Here is a 20,659-nt window from a genome sequence, read left to right on the forward strand (position 1 = left end):
CAATCATCATTGCAGGTCCAATCCACACTCACAAGGCCCAAGTATAGTGCTTAGTGTGAGAAAATCGGGAAAAAAGGAAAAGGGAACTAAAAACAAGATATCTCGTTTTTGGCGCTCAACGCTTGGATTTCAAACATGAGAAATCTCGTTTTTGGTGCTGAATGGGTTAATGAAGTGGTGTGTATCGACTGCTAACAAAGAGAAATGCTGCTAAAAGGCTAAATGGGCTCTTGATTTGTGACGCGTTCAAAAGGAATCTGAATGTTGAAAGAACAGTTCCATTTGAAACATAACTATTTTGCCGACCGCACTACGCACTGTAAACTTCCGCGCTCTAGTTGTAAAAAGGAGCGGCCGCTTGAAAAGCAGCTGATCACAAATCAGTTTACTAGCTAATAGCCTACAACAGAACTATTTGTCTATTTGAAGAAAACACTATATTGTTGTTTTTGCAAAAGATTTCGATTGTCCATTGTAGCCCAATGAGACAGACCAAAATAGCTAAAGTTATCCTTTAACTGTATAACATCCAGGTAACCACACTCTTCAAAAGTAGTACCTGTCTTATCTTCTTGCCATACATGGAGCCACTCTTGTCAATAATGAAGATGACATTCTTCGGGATGCGGGGAAGATCACTGGGGGCAAAGTGGTGCACAAAATACCCATCTGACTCCTTGTGGGGAATTAAGAGAAAATGTATTAAGGGTTTCTGAAGCAAGCATGGATAATAATGACATTAATTTGTGTAAAAGGCCATTGTCGTCATAGACTTCCCACTGTGTCTTACTGCTAACGAACCCTTCAAACTGTATTCCTTGCCTGGATCCAGACCCTGAATCGCCAATTGCTAGCACCGCCTGCTTTCAAAGCCTGGCAAATGTATTCCTACTAGCACGATATATCCGTGACCATATTGGTAACAGCCGATGATAGTGTCCAATGAGCAAAACTATTACAAAATATTGTATTTATTATGATCATATCTTGATAATATGGGTTATCGGCCATAACAGAAATGTTAATATTGCTTATCGGAATCGGCCACAATGTTCATATCGGTGCATCCATAATTCCTACAACCATAAAAGCAGCTTATCCCACACCGTGAATGTGCTGCTCAACTCTATTGTACCTTGATGTCTCCCAGTGAATTGTTCCTGTTGACATCGTAATTGATAACCAGGTCTCCATTCAAGCCCTGCTCTCCACAGCTGTCACACTGAGTCTGCTGCTCCACTGTGGGGTTGAAATGCACCCATACCTGGGAATAGAATAGAAGTACTTTATTGATCCAGAGGGAAATTCAGCACTCCAATAAACATTTAGGTAGTAAAAAAAATCTAAAATAAGAATAAGAATATAAATACAGTCAAGGATATACGTTCTAAATATACAGCCAAAAATATACAGTAATATGTATACAGTAAAATCAATGTACAGTAAACATTTTAAATGTAAAATGTACAGGAAGATATACAAGAGTTTATACAGTTATTATGTGCTCACTGCTCAGTGAGGCAGTGAGGCGTTATATAGTCTGATGGCTGTTGGAATGAAGGACTTCCTGTGACGTTCAGTGTTGCATTCTGGGAGTCTTGAGTCTAACACTGAACATGCTCCTTCTATCGGTCAAGTCCGTGTAGAACAGGACAACTCAAGAATTCAATGAACTGACCTAATAAAACGCTTATGAAGAGACTGGAGATGAGAGTCACTCTGGACGCTTTCTTGGCTTTGTGCACCCGTATGTAGACCAGTCTCTCTCATGTACGCAAAAAAGTTTTCGAATCTCAATGAGACTTTTTTTTTTTATCCACTTTTTCTCCCATTTTCTATTTTTCTCCCATCCCAATTTTCATATCGTCCAATTCAACCCTCCCCTGTCTTCGAATGTTGTTTCTTGCCTCCCACAAGCCGGCTGCAATGTGGACTAAGTCATACATAGCACGAGTCCCCTCCGAAACTCGAGGTAACAGCCGTCGCATCTTTTCACCTGCTCGGCTCGATCTTTCAGTGTCGGGGGTCTGGGCTTTGGAGGGGCCCCGCCCCCGTCGCTTCTTGATTCTACTGCGCAGGCGCACCAACCGACCTGTAGGAGTCGCTGTCCACAACGCCCGATCCCCACCCTTCAGTTTCCCTCCCCGTAATACGGCCAATGTGTATTACTGTGGACGACCAGCTAAACTGAAAGCAATGTGGAGAGCGGGGCTCGAACAGGAGGCATTCTGTTCGAGCCCAGTCTCCAGCATTCGTTGCGAGCGCCTTGCCCACTGCGCCACGTAGCCGCCCGAATCTCAATGAGACTTTAACTCATTGACTGCCATGCTGTTTTTCCATTTTTACTCCCTGGCGCCAGCGTTATTGACCATTTTCCCGATGTTTGCGGACCCATTCTATATTATAGCTATGGAGACAATAATATGTCTCATTTGACAGGCACTATTTATAGTCCAACAGGGACGAAACAGTTAATTTCTACATACCTTCGTTTGTGCACTATACCATGCTAAACATCGCCCCGTTTCACAATAATCCAGGCTGGTTTTCTAGATAGTGAGATATAGTGTGTTTTGTGCGGCGTATGCGCAAATCTCGCGGCTGCTCACCTGAAACCTATATTATTGCCAGGTCAAAGGTAAACACATGACCTTGTTTCATCACAAACGCATGTTTTAGGATGGGGTTCGGTAAAATAGACGTTACTTTTGTCAAAAGGTACATGACCATATGTTTCTTTACAAAGGCATCGGGGGGGGGGGGGGGGGGGGGGTCGTTTTCCGACGCTGTGATCATTACAAAAGCATGTTTTAGGATGGGGTTCGGTAAAATAGACGTTACCTTTGTTAGAAGGTACTCCACTCTCGCTCCGAGTCCAAGTGTCTTGAATCAGAACAGGATCAATACGTATAACGTTAGGTGGCCCTCATCCATTGTCTTCTTCGTCTAGATAGTCTGCTCGGGCCAGACTATAGACGGAGCCGAATAGGTTTCCTCATCGGCCGGTTTGACTATAGTATTTTTTTATTTTTTTTTGTATCCACTTTTTCTCCCATTTTCTATATTTTCTCCCATCCCAATTTCGTATCATCCAATTCAACCCTCCCCTGTCACGAACGCTGTTTCTTGCCTCCCACAAGCCGGCTGCAATGTGGACTAAGTCATACATAGCACAAGTCCCCTGCGGTACTTGAGGTAACAGCAGTCGCATCTTTTCACCTGCGCAGCTCGATCTCTCAGTGGCGAGGAGTAACGCGTGGGAGGCTCACGCTGCCCCCGACACTTCCTGATTCTACTGCGCAGGCGCACCAACCGACCTGTAGAAGTCGCTGTCCACAACGCCCGATCCCCACCCATCAGTTTCCCACCCCCTAATACGGCCAATGTGTATTAGTATGAACGACCAGCTAAACTGAAAGCAATGTGGAGCGCTGGGCTCGAACAGGCGAGCCCAGCGTCTCCGCATTCGTGGCGAGCGCCTTGCCCACTACGCCACGTAGCCGCCCTGACTATAGTATTTTTATGATTTACCAGAAGTGCTGAGTCCAACATAGTCTGGTGGAAACGCACCTTATCGTCCATAATCATCATCCATATAATCCATTTAGTCTTCTTCATAATATCCAATAGTTCGCTCTAGGCGATCGCCATTGTCCAACGTGTCCTGCTCACTGCTGCTCGCTCCCTACTAGTAGAGTACCTAGTGCTTTGGGTGCTGTGGTGCAGCCAACACTAAGCTGGCCCATGCATGTTCATACGGTAGGTGATACTGCCACTTGGCGGGATTCAATCATCATTGCAGGTCCAATCCACACTCACAAGGCCCAAGTATAGTGATTAGTATGAGAAAAGAAAAAAAAAAAGGAAAAGGGAACTAAAAACGAGATATCTCGTTTTTGGCGCTCAACGCTTGGATTTCAAACATGAGAAATCTCGTTTTTGGTGCTGAATGGGTTAATGAAGTCGTGTGTAGTGACTGCTAACAAAGAGAAATGCTGCTAAGAGGCTAAATATAGGCTCTTGATTTGTGACACGTTCAAAAGGAATCCATTGCGACGTCCAGATGTCTATATGGGGTTTATTGATTAAACAAAAATAGAGTGATACACATACTTTAATTATATACTAAGCATTTATAATTTATTGAATTCTTTAGTTAAAGGCAGTGCAGTAGCTATATGGCTTTGCCTTCACTGCTACGTTCAGTACCTGATTGTTAGCATGTGTCTTGGTGGTCGCATCAGCCAGGGTGTTGGTGCTCAGTCCTCCTTTAACCTCAAGGAAATTAATGCCAGGTTTCTCATTGATATATACATCAATCTGAAACAGAGAATGAGAGAGAGATTATTCTCAGAAGTTAGCATCAAGAAGAAATCATGGCTATTACAGTGTTTTCTGAATGATCACTTGTGAATAATAATAATAATAATAATAATAATAATAATAATAATAATAATAATAATAATAATAATAATAATAATAATAATAATAATAATAATCAACTTTGAAAAGCCACTTCTACAACTTACTACATCTGCCCTCTCTCAGTGGAGTACTCCTTATTGGGATCTTACTTGACAAAGACCTCACTCTCAAACATGTTCATAAATATCTTCGTTTGCAGTGTGTAATGCTCACGATGCCTCTTAAGTCATGACTATAAATGTAAAACGTAATTGTTAATGATACAAATATTGTCGTATTCTTTATTATTATAATGATTTAATTTCGAGGGTCTGTAGAATCGAAGTGAACGCAATCACCATGATTTCTCCCAAATGAAGCCATTAAAAACGTGGGCGCACACCAATACATCCAGGTATAGTCGTATTTATTATCATTATAATTATTTAATTCCGAGGATGTCTGTAGAATTGAAGTGAACGCAATCCCCATGATTTCTCCCAAAGCCGTTAAAAACATGGGCGACCTTATGACTGCCTTTTTGAGTTCCTAAATCCTGTTCGTAGCTATGAACAAATGTATGAAAAGAAGCCGTTCGAGAATGCCAAAAAAGTTTGTAAATCGAGTTAGGAAGAAATTTGTTGGTAACTTTCTCGTAAGTCCATTCGAGAATGAGGTCCAATCGTCCCTCCACCCATGATATTGCAGTGTCAATCGGACATGCTGTGTACAACTTACATCAAAGTTGTACATTTAGAAATATCATCATAGTACCACCATCTGGCCCATTGGTGAGACATTTGTAGTGAGGCATTGGCACACTAATATCTCAGCGTGGGAAGTTTCAAGCCTCTATCATGTGATATTTATGAATAGCACCACATGCTCACTTCCCTATCATGGACAAAACATGGGTGTCAGGTTTGGTGCAAATTTGGTGCAAGTGTTGATGAGTAGCACGTCACTTCCTTGTCCAAAACTGAGATGGGTGTGGTGTGGTCACGGTTTGGTTTGGCAACTTCATGAATCACAGACGTGAAGACCGAACGTGGTCCCAACACGTTTAGTGAGAATTAAGAAAACAGGCCAGCATGAGTAGGAGAAAGGGTGATTTTCCAATATGGCATATGGGAGGTCCTGGTGGCAACGGATAGGTATAGGTGTTCTATAAGTCCCATGTTAAGGTGTAGAAGTTATGACTTGTCAAAGTCTACCATTGTGGCAAATTGCATGTCTCTAGAACATACGGTGTCATGACAAACAACTTTTTGGGGGGAGACAGACCGACATACTAGCTGCTTGGCCACAGATGGCATCACAAAATTTACAAATTTGCCTTAGTCTGTAATAAGTAGGGCTGTCCCCGACTAAGGATTTGGATGGTCGACTATGATTGGCCAACATTTGCCGTTAGTCGACTATTGGTAAAAAAAAAAAAAAAAAAAAAAAAAAGTACAATATTTTTCTTTTTAAATTTTTTTTTAAATTTTTTTATCATTCCATTTGGGCTGTGGGGGGTGCTTAAGGTCTGAAGGAGTCGACTGAAGGCCTCTTGTCCTCGCAATTGGTCCACTGATGGATACATCTTGATATTTGTCTAGTCCGTGTGTTCATTAGATGGGTGAAATCCTCTTTCAGTGCCTCTGTGCCTGTTTTCGTAGGCAGTTAGCCTCTGGTATGCGTGCCATTAGCGTTAGCTACGCTTCTAGGCCTCTTTTCTTTTGGAAAGAATGATACAAAATAATAATAATAAAAATTATAAAATATATATATTTTTTATATATATTCGACTAAGAGGTTGGCAGTCGACTACGGCTCCTTTCGACCGATTAGTCGACTAATCGACTAATATAGGGGTCAGCCCTAGTAATAAGCAATAGATTTTGAGGAGTTCTTTCTGCATGATTGCATTCATACATTTGCACTACCTCTCTACCTCATGTTTGCATTTTTGCATTTGGTTTGCATTTTGTACTTTAATTTTGTATATTTTGTATAGTGTTTGGTCTTTATTCTTTTAACATTTTTTACTGTATGAAGCACAATCTCAGGAGGCTCATACAGAACCAATCATTTCACTGTAATGTGCATGTACCTTATAAAATAAGATAAGATATTCCTTTATTGACCCCCTTGGGGACATTCAGGCATCATAGCAGCATGGGGGAGGAGGGAGGGGAGATACAGGTAGTACGAAAGCAGTGTAAACAATATAACAAATCAATATAATTAACCCTGGACATGTGCATATGGGCAACAAGGTGCGAGATGAGGGTGTGTATGCCCTCTCAGTTATATTTGCCCTACAATAAATAGTTACAATATATAATCTAATAATCTAAATCTAATCTAATATATAATCTGAAAGAAATAACTAAATGCTAAAATGATAAATATATATGCAATATATAATCTAATAATCCAATCATCTAAATCTAATCTAATATATCTAAAATGCGAAATGCTAAAATGCTAAATGCTAAATATATGATCTGATGAAGTATACAGTATTCACATAAGGTGCAGTATGAGGGCTCGCGTCCACCTGGCGCATATTTATGGCCGCAAGCGTCTTTTTTCAATGTATCCCAATGGGGAGAGAGCGTATGCGGCCGCATGCGCCGCCTATAGAAAGTGCGCTGCAGTCGGCTTCTTTTTTCAGCTTTTTTGTGCGGCCGAAAGTTTAAACTTTCTTAACTTTTCAGAGCGATGCGCTGAGCTCATTTTCAGACAACCAATCACAGCATTCATATCTACCACTCTGTTTGTAACCTGACACCGGAGCTGCCTGCCTGTCTGGCTGTCTCCCACAGTAGACGGGCCATTGAGATTCGCCACAAAACACAAATACACTAATAATAATAACTACACGAATACACTACTAAAAAGCTAATAAAAAGCAAAGGGCGAACTGTGGTGTCAGGCAATAACTATATATATAATTAATATACAATAAAGTTATTAAAATATGCTATAATATGTGCAAAACGCGGCATGAAAAAACGATAAAAGGATGGCTGTAGATTTCTTTCTGTCATCTACAAGATGCGCTTCATGCCAGCGCACTGCGAGCGTTTTTGTGAGCCAGGTGGACGCGGGCCCGTATAATTATTGTCCTTTTTGGGTTCCTAGTAGTTGGATGTCTGGCAGCAGTCCCTGCCCACTGTTGTGGAGTTATAATGTGACAAATAAAACACAACTTGAAACTTGAACATAGAAGGACAATAATGTAGGAATTTTCTTTTACAGATTTTGTTGATTAATCAACAAATCAATCATTGGGCAGTATCCTACGTCAGTTAGTCGATTAGGAATTGTGTGAGTTGAGGACAGACAGCCCTGGGAGTCTGTTGCCTAGCGACACACCTTGAAGTCTTTGACTGGTTGCATGGGTTGAGCATGGATCAGCAGCTCGTACTTGCCGAGTCTTCGTTTCAACAGTTCTTCGTATGTGAGTTCAAAGGTCACCTTTTGGAGTGCAGCCACAGTCACAGAGGTTTTAAACTGCTCAAGGGTTCTCCCTACAGAACTGTTACAGGAAAACAAACAGCATTAAAGGGTTCTCCCTACAGAGCTGTTACAGGAAAACAAACAGCATTAAAGGGTTCTCCCTACAGAGCTGTTACAGGAAAACAAACAGCATTAAAGGGTTCTCCTTACAGAACTGTTACAGGAAAACAAACAGCAAGAGTTCTCCCTACAGAGCTGTTACAGGAAAACAAACAGCATTAAAGAGTTCTCCCTACAGAACTGTTACAGGAAAACAAACAGCATTAAAGAGTTCTCCCTACAGAACTGTTACAGGAAAACAAACAGCATTAAAGGGTTCTCCTTACAGAGCTGTTACAGGAAAACAAACAGCATTAAAGGGTTCTCCCTACAGAGCTGTTACAGGAAAACAAACAGCATTAAAGGGTTCTCCTTACAGAGCTGTTACAGGAAAACAAACAGCATTAAAGAGTTCTCCCTACAGAACTGTTACAGGAAAACAAACAGCATTAAAGGGTTCTCCCTACAGAACTGTTACAGGAAAACAAACAGCATTAAAGAGTTCTCCCTACAGAACTGTTACAGGAAAACAAAAAGCATTAAAGAGTGCTCCCTACAGAACTGTTACAGGAAAACAAACAGCATTAAAGGGTTCTCCCTACAGAACTGTTACAGGAAAACAAACAGCATTAAAGGGTTCTCCCTACAGAACTGTTACAGGAAAACAAACAGCATTAAAGGGTTCCCCCTACAGAACTGTTACAGGAAAACAAAAAGCATTAAAGAGTTATAGATCGTATAGCTTTACGCTCTGCTCTATTGGAACTATCCCTTTAATCCATTCTAATACTGAAAAAACTTTCACATGTACACACCCCTATTCACCTCCGCCTGGCCACACCCACATCCGCTCCTATATAAGCGGGGTCGTGGCCACACCATCAGCTCCTTCCCTACTTTCACCACCGAAAGTCTGTATACACCACTTTAAGCTTAGTGCCAAAGTCGTTTGTGAGGGATGTGCGAGAAGAGGAGCTGCGTTGACATTGTATCTTTGTTTTCTCTCTCACAATTTTTTGAGAAAATAAAGCGATAATGTCTTCATCACTGGAGAGTCTAGAAGATGATGATCATTCTGACCTCCACCGGTGCTTCGCATCGTTGTCTCCGACTCTGCAGCTGGATACTATGCCTCGGGGGGCGGTCGGCTGTGTGAGAGCTGACGGTCTCCATGGGCGGGTGATGTTTTCGCGACGCGAGCCTCGGGTGTGTCAGTTGTGAGGGGACAACTGTGTGCAGCTTGCGAAGGTCGGCTCCAAGCTAGAATCCCTTCGTTGCCCCTTATAGCGGCGTCTAGTTTGATGCCCCACGATAACACAGTGCTCCTCCTCAGTGAAGTCGTAGCTTTGTTTTCCTGGGGCCGTGATTCCGAGTCTGCGGTTCGATTCCCCGGGTCTCTGGAAAACGGATACCCTCTGCCGCCATGCTGGCCCCGTTTTTCAAGACGAAAAACACCCGGCACGAGGGATGCGAGTTTGGTGTTTCATTATGAGAATATCTCCGAGCTCGAGTCGGCTGCAGCCCGCGTACAACGAGGGGCTTACTGCCGATGCCGCTGTGTCTGGTAAACACCGTTCTGTGGACGTGTGTTGCCTTTTTCCCTTTTTTCTTCGGATAAAAAGAGGAAAAGACATCGGCTCTCAGAAGTGTTGGCCTGTATCGCTATTTCTCACGTTATACAGCTTCAGAGTAGCCGCTTAGCTTGCTACTGCGTTAGCTAGTGGCTATCGATAGCCGGTAGAAGCTAACTGTTAGCCAGTTAGCTCCTAGGCTAAGTCGTTAGCTGGCGGCTACGCTCGGCTGGAAACGTTAGCTTGATGCTATCAGTTAGCCTGGAGTTAGCTGTTAGCTTATGCTACAACCATTGGCGCTAGCCGTGAGGAGGTAGCGGGCCCTGGCACTCTGACTACGGCGTCATCTCTGGCAGAAGATGTCGTCGGGCCTGCGCCATGACCTGCCGCAGGAGGGAGGCGCCGCGCCGGAGCAAGGCTCCAGCCGGCGCCGCTTCTGGCCCTGCCAGCGAGAGGCCTTGTCAACGTGGTAGACCAACCTGTGTTTGCGGCCATTTCCTCCTGCGTACGAGGTGCAGGTAAGATGTCCGTTGGACATTACCCCACTCTTCCTTCCTCCCCCTCCCGAATGTTTTGGTTAATAACGATGTCTTTGTTTAACAAAACATATGTTACTTCACTGCATTTGGAGATACGACGTGTGCTGTGTGAAAATGGTCTTGGTCGCTATCTTGTATAGCTTAGGTTTTAGCATTTGCCAAGGCTTATGTCCTTCTCTCTACCTAAAAACGGCGTTATTTTTTACGTGAGTAAAAATGAACTGTTTTTTTTTGTTGTATGATGAGAAGTTGTGTGTGTGTTCAATCATGTAACGTTTAGACAACGTGGCTGAGTCCACAACTGGCTTGGTGTTAACCTGCAGCGCTGTACATAGTGGCATGTGATCGAGGGCCTGAGCCCTCTCTTAGCTTGTTATTTTCTTTACTTAAGGGTAATGGTAAAAATAACGAGTGGCAAGTTTTCACACATAAGCAGAGCCGTGGATAAAACCTGTTTTCAAACGAGGTTATCGGCTGTGGCTGGCGTGCATGATGTAAAGCTTTTACTCTACAGGTGAGTATGTGCTTCATCTGCCGCGCCATGCACCTGGTGTCACGGCTCTGTTTTTTCTTTTGGCGTCGTATCAGGGATGAGGTGGTGAGGGGGTGGGTGAAATTATTCCCCGGTTTGCCCCTGTCCCCCCCCCCCTCAAATATGATTTTGTTTACAAAACGTGTGTTGATTCACTATATTTTTGGGGATACGGTGTAATCCCTCTGCTGGGGTTTTGCTCTTACTTAGGGAGAGTGCAGTTTTCTCTGAAAATTGTTTGGTCGCTATTATGGACTTAGCAAAGCCTGTAGCTAACACTTGGTCGAGGACTTATGTCTTCTCTCGTCATAAAAGACGGCGTTCCTCTTGCAATAGTGAGAGAGTGAACTTTTGCCTTTTTTATTGTGAAAGAGGGTTGTGTGTATCATGTTTTCACGTTTAAGTAAACGTGGCATTGAGTCCACAACTGAGTTAGGTGTTAGCCTACATAAGTTTACATGTATAGCTCTTGTACCAAGGCCTTTGGCCCCTCTCTTTGGTCTGTGTTTTTTCTTACTTTAGGGTAAAGGTGTAAAAATTCAGGTGGCAAGTTCGCACATGAGCCTGAGGCCGTGTATAAAGCCAGTTTTTTGCACAAACGAGGTTATTGTCTGTGGCTGGCGTGCAGAATGTGAAGCTGTTACCCTAACAGGTATAATGCGCTTTCATGTAGCACGCTACGACTGGTGTCATGGCTCTGCTTTGTTGTTGCATCGTATCAGGGGTGAGGGGTCATAAGGGGTGGACTAATAACCCCTCCTCCCTTTACTGATTGGCCGGGAGGTGGGACCTCCTGCCTGTCAGTCTCCCTGTCGGCTGAGGGGTCATCGCGTCACAGGGAGGGGGAAGGGGGGGGGGTTCCCTGGTTCCACTCCATGTTAGGATGGGTGGGTCACGGGATTTCCCCCCGGCCGTGGAATACGTCACTGGGCGCGTTTTTCCTATTGGCCATGAGACATCCGTGAGTTTTCAGGCTCTGTGCTACAGACCGCTGTCATTGTCAAAGTTGGATGATGCGATGCATTCGAAAACAGTTTGTTTTCTGCTCTGCCCTCTATTAAAGTGTGTATTGGGCCGTTGGTCACTTGGCCCAATTATTATTACATGTATCTTTTTCAATTGTTACTCACATAGAGGTCTCTCTGGGGGAACTTCTGTCTTCCCCTCTTATGTAAAGAGCAGAATTTACAGGGTTTTACCCTCAGACGCGTCATATGAGACCTGTGTCTGTGTCTTATAGACCGGCTTCCTGCTGCTCGTCCCAGACAGCATGGAGGGAACGTTGTCTGGTGTTTCTTATTAGAATTCATCATTGATGTGTTTCGGGTTCTCGACGTGCATATAGCGCTGGCCCTGGGTGCTTTCAATGTGGAACCACTTTATGGGCTGGCGCGCCTTGGTTGCCCAATTGGCGGAGGGCATAGAAACGGCGTTTTTTTATGCGGGCGGCTGGGAAGGAGATTTTATCTCTACCGAGCGCCAGTGCACTAGGTTAGACTCGACGGCTCACGTGCATCTCCGGGGGGAGATGACAGAGTAGATCAAAACATTGGCGGAGGGGTCTCACGGCCATGAGGTGGGCCACCAGGAGCAGTGCATTCGCGTACTGACCATCTTGGTGGCGCCCTCTGTGGTGTTTTAGATCGACACGCGTACCTACCCCCCTCTTAGGACTGGGGATGGCTGCGTGACTAGGATGCGGGACTGGTTCTGGTTGCGCCGGACCAGGTCAGTTAACCCGTTGTCCGCCGGGGCGCAGATCTGCTGTTCTGGTACCCCGAAGGACTTTGTGCTTTTCCGGGGGGAAAATGCCGGATCGGGCCGGGCGTCGCGGGGATTGATGTCGTGGATGTGTGTGTCATATGTATGCCGCCCTTAACACTTTCCGTGCCGGAGCTTGGTGCCCCGGAACCTCCTTGAATGCCGCCAACCACTTCAATGTTAGCGTTAAAAACGCCTAATCTATGTTTTAAATTATGGCTATGTGTCTAATCTGCCCGTCGTTTATCAATGACTCGTTTGCAGTCAACATTGTCGAAACGGATTGTTTTTTTATCGGTTCATTTTCGTTTTATAGCATTTTGAAAAGCCCTCGTTTTCAAGGAAAATATAAAGATTCCGTGATAAAAGACATTTACTGGAATATTCTAGAATACACAAAAACTTTGTCATTTTTTGGCCTATTTATGAATCGTTTTCAAATAAACGCTAGATTATCGATAGTATATGTGTACGTATGCACGCTATAGAGGCGATCTGAAAAATCTATTATCTTATTTCCTCATCAGCGATCACAGCCAAACAGCCACATCACACATAGGGCAAACGCTGAAATCTCCGTGAAAACAGGTCTGATTATCCTAAGACTGGTAAAATAGATTCCTTACCTAAGATCAGATGTTATCCAAAAAGATTATTCCAATTCCTGATCGCCATTCCAAATATCGATCACGCTTATTGATTGATTATTGGCTGCTGTAAATATATATTCCAGGCTGATTTCCGCCTCGCGATCAGATCCCTCTTGATCAGACGTCTCGCCAGCACAATGGAGCCAGTTGGCTCCACCTCTACAGATCTACAGATTCCAGGTCAGTCTAATGGACTGACCTGCAGTTACACAGGGATAGACGATAGGGGGAGCTTTTTCCCCATCTGAGCTCCTGGAGGAGCTGCTGTACCAACGGGAGACTCGGTTGATGAAATATGAATTCAGATCGCTAATAAAAAAATAAAACGATAATTGTCGTCGTCGGCACTCAATGGGGGGGCTAATAAAACGAGTTATGATGTCGCTGGCACTCAAAGTGTTAACAGTGACGTGCTTGGTCCATACTGTGTTGTACCTTGCGCTGTGTTAGGGGGCTTGGTCCCTCTCCATTTGTTTCACCCCTCCCTCCCTGCTAGGACGGGGCTGGGAGGGGGCTGTCGGGGAGGTTGTTGTCAACTCCTCTAGGCATCCCTGTGTAGGTCCCGGTCCGCCGGGCCCAGGTCCGAACTCGTTCTCGTCGACCTGTTGGCCTGGGTTAACCCTTTGAAAACTGAAACACTTGTGCTGCTTGTATAGCCTGTGTATACCCCCTTTTTTCAGTGGGTCCTAGCCCTCAGGTTGTCCTAGGGCTGGGACCTCCTCCGCGCTCCGCTGCTGCAGCCTTGCCACGGGGTTGGGTTCTTGACCTTCGACCCCGTGATGTTGGGGGCTGTGACGGGGGTGTTTTGCTTCCCGTCCGTTCCCTGGTGGCATGTGGGATGAGCGCCTGAGTGGTTGCGGGTCCTTCTGTACGAAGGTAAGTCCCACGGTCTGCTCACCCTGTGCGTTTGAGGTGCTAAGCCCTCTTCGCACAGTCGGATCCGATTCCCTCCCGTCCTCCACTAGGGGGGACCGGGGGGCTCGGGTCCTCCCCGGTTCTGATGGTTGTGGGGGGCCTCAGCGGGTACATCTGTCGAGATTTTCGCTCTGCTCAGCTCCTGTGTTCCAATAGAGCAGAGTGTAAAGCTATACGATCTATAACGTAAGGTTATCCTATAACCCTAATTATATGAGTATAGCGAGCGCTCTGCTCTGACTCACTGAGGACCCCATGGTCTTTGCCTTCGGTGGTGAAAGACTTGGGAAGGAGCTGATGGTGTGGCCACGACCCGCTTATATAGGAGCGGATGTGGGTGTGGCCAGGCGGAGGTGAATAGGGGTGTGTACATGTGAATGTTTTTTCAGTATTAGAATGGATTAAAGGGATAGTTCCAATAGAGCAGAGCGCTCGCTATACTCATATAACTAGGGTTATAGGATAACCTTACGTTCTCCCTACAGAACTGTTACATGAAAACAAAAAGCATTAAAGAGTTCTCCCTATAGAACTGGGACAAGAGTGTGGAAGAGATTATACTAGGAAATTAGGAAAATGAGCGCCAGGTTACTTTCAGAATGTAGTCCATTTTGATTACACCAATTTAGTAATGTAGTCATTACTTTGAATTACTTTGCTTCCATAACCCATAGAATATAAAGCAATGTATATAGATGTACGTGTATATAGGCTACGTAATTTTATTCTACAATTTGACTGCAACTATGACTACTACGATAATGTCTTTATACCTGTATCACTGTACATATTATACTACAACTCTGTACATACATCTGATTAGCACTATACTATACTATATTTTATACCCAGGTTAATCACCTGTACATTGTTGTTGCAAATGTGTTGTTACATTTGCACTCTGGTTGGATGCCAAACTTATTTTTGTTGTACTGTATGTTGTGTTCTGTAATGCATGTTGAAGATGTACTTCCCAAGAGTCTCCACTATGGGGCGATTGGGGCGTAGTTGATACAATGCCCTGTTATGCCGACAGCTGAAGTGTGCAGAAGAAGTGTACACGCAGAAGGAGAATAGAACAGAATGTACCCTGCTGTAACCTACCATGCTAACCTGCTTGACTAAAAGGCTAAAAGAGTAACCTGCTTTCTGAGTCTTATTACTACACCTACCTACATACAAAATACTACGTACGTACTACATAACAATTGGCAACGAGTGAAGTTGAACCAGGGATTTTTTTAATTACGTTTTTACTGCAGGAGAAATGGCTAATTTACATGTAGCTTCTCCGACGTCGTTTTTACCATGCCCTGGGGAACCTACTATGCCGTTCAAGACTTGGCACCAGATGTTCACGAATTACATGCTGGTAATAAATGCGACTGGAAATGGTTGGTCCGAGGCTCGGAAGAGAGCTACCCTTCTACATTGTCTTGGTACCGAGGGTCAGCGGACACATTACCAAATACAGGTGATTCCGTGGCTGACGCGGTGGCAGTGTTGGATGCACATTTTACTCCAAGAATCAACGTAGTAGTCGAGCGACACACGTTCAGAAAGCGTGCACAAGCACCGCATGAAAGCATTGCACAATACGTTGTTGCTTTACGTGACCTAGCTACCAGATGTGACTTTGATAATAAAACGGAGGAAAATCTCCAGGATCAGTTGATTGAACATGTAGCTAGCCCACAGATAAGGGAACGTCTACTGCTTGAACCAGGTTTGACGCTGGGCAAGGCTATCAATCTAGCTATGCAGTTTGAAGCGGCTGTACTGCATGCTAAAGCTATAACTACAGAGCGTGCTGCTCCAGAACAGGCCGTGACGCCGCGGTCTCAGACTACTTTCAAGAAACTGGACTGGCAGCGCTACCGTCCAGCTAAGCCTGCTGCTGCTACTGATTCTGCTTCCACTCGCTCTTGCTACCGATGTGGTTCGGGGAACCACCTGGCGAACTCTTCACAATGTCCAGCAGTTAAAGTGACTTGCAAATTATGCCAGAAAACAGGACATTTTGCTTGTGTCTGCCGTGCTAAAACACAGTCGGTGAGTACAGTGGAAATTCCTGAAACTACAGTGCTATGCTTGGGAGCTTCTGACATTACAAAAAGGATTGTGTGCAATATGCATGTACACACACCTACTACCCAGGCTCAGGAATTGAGACTGGTTGTGGACACAGGCTCAGCAGTATCCATAATGCCACTGTCTACTTATGAGAAATACTTCAGTGAAACTACCATATCTGCACCTACTGTTCGGCTGGTGTCGTACACCAAGGCTAGCATACCTGTCATGGGGTGCCTACAGGCTCAGGTGAGGAGAGACAATGTCACGGTCCCTGCTACATTTTACGTTGTGGATAAAGGAACTCCCCTACTGGGAATGGACCTGTTGACTGCACTCCACCTCTGCATTAGTGGAACTACTGTCCTCCCCTCCTCCGCTCCTACGCCGTCTACACCTGCCCCTGTGATGGCTACTACTGTCACAGCTCCTACGGCATTTGGCTGTGCAAAAGGCTTTGTGCATTGTGTAAAAATTTACCCTACTGTTAAGCCAGTCCACCAGAAGTTACGCCGCTTGCCTTTCGCGGTCAGGGACGCTGTCTCTACTGATACTACTACTGCTGCTGCGGATACTACTGCTACTACTGATACTGCTACTACTGCTGCTACTACTACTGCTGCTACTATTACTGCTTCTACTGACTCTGCTATGGATGTGGAGCCCGAGATAGTAGCACACACTTACTTACTTACTTACTTACTTACTTACTTACTTACTGCTACACTCAGTGCCCTGTCGGTGACTTAGTTTGGGGCTGCTTGCTCTACCTGCCCTGAAGTGACTGCACTGTGTGGTCAGATTAACAGGGGTTGGCCTCACTCAGCGAAATCAGTGAGCCAAGATCTGATCGCATACTTCAAGATCAGAGAGGAACTGTCAATCAAGGACAATTACGTCCTCAGAGGCAACCGCCTCATCGCACCAGTGTCCTTACGCCATACATTGCTCACACTGGCACACGAGAGCCACCAGGGGGTCGTACGCACTAAGCAGCGTCTGCGGGATCTCTATTGGTGGCCGAAGATGGACTCTCAGGTTCAGGCCGACATATCCAAATGTGTCTCTTGTCAGTCTAATGACAAGACGGCCAAGATTTATTTTGCACCTTTACAGCCAGTTCCACTGCCAGACGGCCCGTGGAAGAAGCTAGGCCTCGACATAGTCGGGCCCTTCGAGTCAGCTGTGCCAGCCTGCCGTTACGCGATCACACTGACGGACTACTATTCTAAGTGGCCAGAGGTAGCCTTTTCTCACAACGCTACAACTACGGATGTAACCAAATTCCTAAGCTCTGTGTTCGGTCGCCATGGTAACCCAGAGAGCGTCGTCACAGACAATGGACCTCAATTCACATCAGCAGCCTTCGCCGAGTACCTCAAGGAAAGAGACATTGCTCACAATCGGATTTCAGTTTACTATCCGGCGGCTAATGGTGCTGTCGAACGCTTCCATCGTGTTCTGAGGAGTTGCATTCAGACAGCGATCCAGCAGTCTCAACCGTGGAAAGAGGCTGTGTTGGGTTGTCTGCAAATATACAGAGCCACTCCCCACGCCACCACTGGCGTTTCACCACATGAACTGCTTTACGGTCGTAAAATGCGCACCAAACTGGACGTACTGCCCTTGCAGCCTACTGTGAGTTCACAGGACGAGACTGTGAGAGAAACGGTCCAAAACAAGCAAGCCAAAATGAAGCACTACACGTTTTTCGGGAGGGGGAGAGAATCAGGATTAGAACACCACATCACGTCCCCAAAGCACACTCGAGATACAGTGCACCAATGACAGTGAAAAAGAAGATTGGCAAAAGCACCTTTCTGCTCAGTGATGGAAAGAAATGCAACGCATCCCGTCTGGCTCACACTTCGAACACTCCAGATGAGCAGGATTTAGGGATCCGCCCTGCCCTGACAGCGCTCAGCGGTCACACTCCAGCACAGTCGCGTGCAAGAAACAAGCCTAGTTGGCATCAGGACTTTGTTGCACACTGAGTGAGAACTAAGAGTAAAATTGGTTGAGCATATATAATTATATCTTGATAATGATTGAATAACCTGTGCTCCCTTTGTTTAATGATTACCTTGAGTTACCCGTTTTATGATACTGACTGTTGGTTCAGTTTACTTAAGAAAGTGGAAAAAGCAAAAGTTCTAAATTTGCATAAGGCTGAGTAGCAAGTAACATTCTATTACAGAAAAGGGAGATCAGGGAACAAACTTAACTTTTTGACTTACCAGCCATTTGGCTGGTAGATTTTAAAAACTACCAGCCGGGCAGATTTTTTACTAGCCAAAAATTATAAATAGCTTTTTAGTATATCGCCATGTGTTATTATGACATATAATACTCTCATATGCTATTTTCAATTAATATCATAAACAACATAAGGAATATTAGCATAATTCTGAGTGGACTGAAGGAATGAGTCAGCGTTAATAGTTTTAAATGCAAATAATTTATTGAAACATAGAAGTGGGGTCGGGACACACACACACACACTGTGTTTCAACTCACCACCCCTGCATCATATTGTAGTCTGTCTTCAAACTTCCACTCCTCTCAAAACTTTTTTATATTTGAATATCAACATTATCTGTCCATCCTCAGTAATCCTCAGTTTACTATAATATACTCCTGTCCTGAGTCCTGACTAGTGACTCCGTCGTCTTTCCAAACGCACGCACACACACACACAGGGAAGGGGAGAGTGCCCCCCCCCCCCATTTCCCTTTCTTCAGTGCTGTTCACTATGGCTCTGTCTCGTCTGATCATCAGGATTAGCTTGTTAGCTTACGTTAACGTTGTAGTGATTGGTACATAAACGTTAATTTCGGGCGATGTGGGCATAAAGGAATGGCGACGGTGCAAAGCATGTAGCTGCATTGGACTCGTTGTGAGAAGAAAAAAAACATCACAGACTTATTTCGCGTCTGTAGGCGCACTGCTGTGTTGCTGTGTTTAACGCTGCTGCTCTGTTTTCAAGAAACAACACGGAGTGGGCGGATATCATATGACTCGCGGAGTTGCTAAGGGTTTTTCAAAATAAGAGTATCATATGAACCTGAACGTTGCTAGCTGCCGGAGCCCAGATATTATGACTGGAGCTGCGCTTGGGGCGGCAATGAGACCTGCACAGGATTTTCAAAATAAGAGTATCGATATGAACTGCACGCCAGCTGACGGGCAGACTATTATTTTTAGACGCCAGACGGTAAATCTACACGCATTTGGCGAATGGCGTCTAGTTATTTTGTTCCCTGAGGGAGATGTTGTGTTCTGTAATGCATGTTGAAGATGTACTTCCCAAGAATCTCCACTATGGGGCGTAGTTGATACAATGCCCTGTTATGCCGACAGCTGAAGTGTGCAGAATAAGTGTACACGCAGAAGGAGAATAGAACAGAATGTACCCTGCTGTAACCTACCATGCTAACCTGCTTGACTAAAAGGCTAAAAGAGTAACCTGCTTCATGAGTCTTATTACTACACCTACCTACATACAAAATACTACGTACGTACTACATAACACTGTACTTGTATAATGACAGGTTATATTGTTTCTCTAATCAGCTGTTAATCAGGCATTCATAGGAATACATTGAGGCCAGTCACACTCATGTGTCATTTGCAGAGGGTACACTATAATTAAAGATATGTTGCAGGCAGTACACTATATATATGTAGTGCAATGCCAAAGCAGTAGGTGGCAATGTAGTTCAAACATGAAGGCCATTTTCAACCAATCAGAAAGGTTGAACGAGTCACTCCACATCCTGCTCAAAATCTCAGAAAGCCACCATCTTTATACCTCGCATGAGCCATTTAGCTACATAGCATTTATTTTTCAGCAAGAAATAAAGTGCAATAAACAAAAACGGATACATTCACTGTGTGTTCTGCCTCATTTGTTGATGATTTGTTGATGAAACAAAACTAACATCAACACAATTGACCACCAAGAGCGGAGTTTAGTCTCACAAAAAGATAGCTGATTTTGTTAGCTTACGTGCTAACGTGATTGGGATATGCCATTATAACAGTATAGCATTGTGGCTAGCAGCGTAGTAACGTTAATGCTAGCAGAATAAATGGATGTAAACGTTATTTAACAGATTGCAGAATGGATACAATACAATACGGCTCAATACAAACAATTGTTAAGGGAATGCAGACTGTTGTAGTGTGGAGTACTGGGTTCCTTATAACAATAACTTGACAACACGTTGGTAGCCGCAGCTACTTGGGACAGCTCTGCTGTAAACACTGGAAATAACCGTGCAGGTCTCTACTGCGCATGGGAATTGGGCAGAATGGCTCCATATCCGGCTCGCGCAAATTACATGGCACCATTGTCGGCGAGTTTCGGCGAGTTTCCAAAACGAAAACACCCTTTGAGTGTTGCCACTAGGCCTGCCAAAACTGTGTTTCTTTTTAACTTGGACATGCAAACGTAATCATTCGAAAATAGAATGTTGCTGTTTTACCCCAGTGTAACCATGGCCTAACTGACCAGTGACCACCCAGTCTTCCACGACGTAGACTTACCTGACCAGCCCGGCACTCTGACCGCGGGACACTGCATCGGTGTACTGCTGCTGGGCCTCCTCCTTAGTTTTCACCACACCGTCATACATCTGGCCCTTAATCAGCCTGAGGAAGATA

At 44.7% G+C, this 20,659-nt stretch overlaps 1 protein-coding gene across 1 annotated transcript in view; it reads right to left on the minus strand.

The window, feature by feature from the left end:
- itih3b.2 (inter-alpha-trypsin inhibitor heavy chain 3b, tandem duplicate 2) overlaps positions 1-20,659 on the minus strand; it is a gene marked incomplete at both ends in the record, with an annotated part of 65,352 nt that overhangs the window by 32,257 nt on the left and 12,436 nt on the right. Inside the window, 5 exons of the mRNA XM_084315632.1 lie at positions 560-676; positions 1,136-1,264; positions 4,210-4,320; positions 7,771-7,933; positions 20,543-20,647. Of these exons, the coding sequence (XP_084171758.1) occupies positions 560-676; positions 1,136-1,264; positions 4,210-4,320; positions 7,771-7,933; positions 20,543-20,647 (625 nt within the window). The remainder of the gene's footprint in view (positions 1-559; positions 677-1,135; positions 1,265-4,209; positions 4,321-7,770; positions 7,934-20,542; positions 20,648-20,659) is intronic.

The sequence above is a fragment of the Notolepis coatsorum genome (genome assembly GCF_963971535.1).
Source record: "Notolepis coatsorum genome assembly, chromosome: 6".
In the NCBI taxonomy this organism is placed as follows: Eukaryota; Metazoa; Chordata; class Actinopteri; order Aulopiformes; family Paralepididae; genus Notolepis; species Notolepis coatsorum.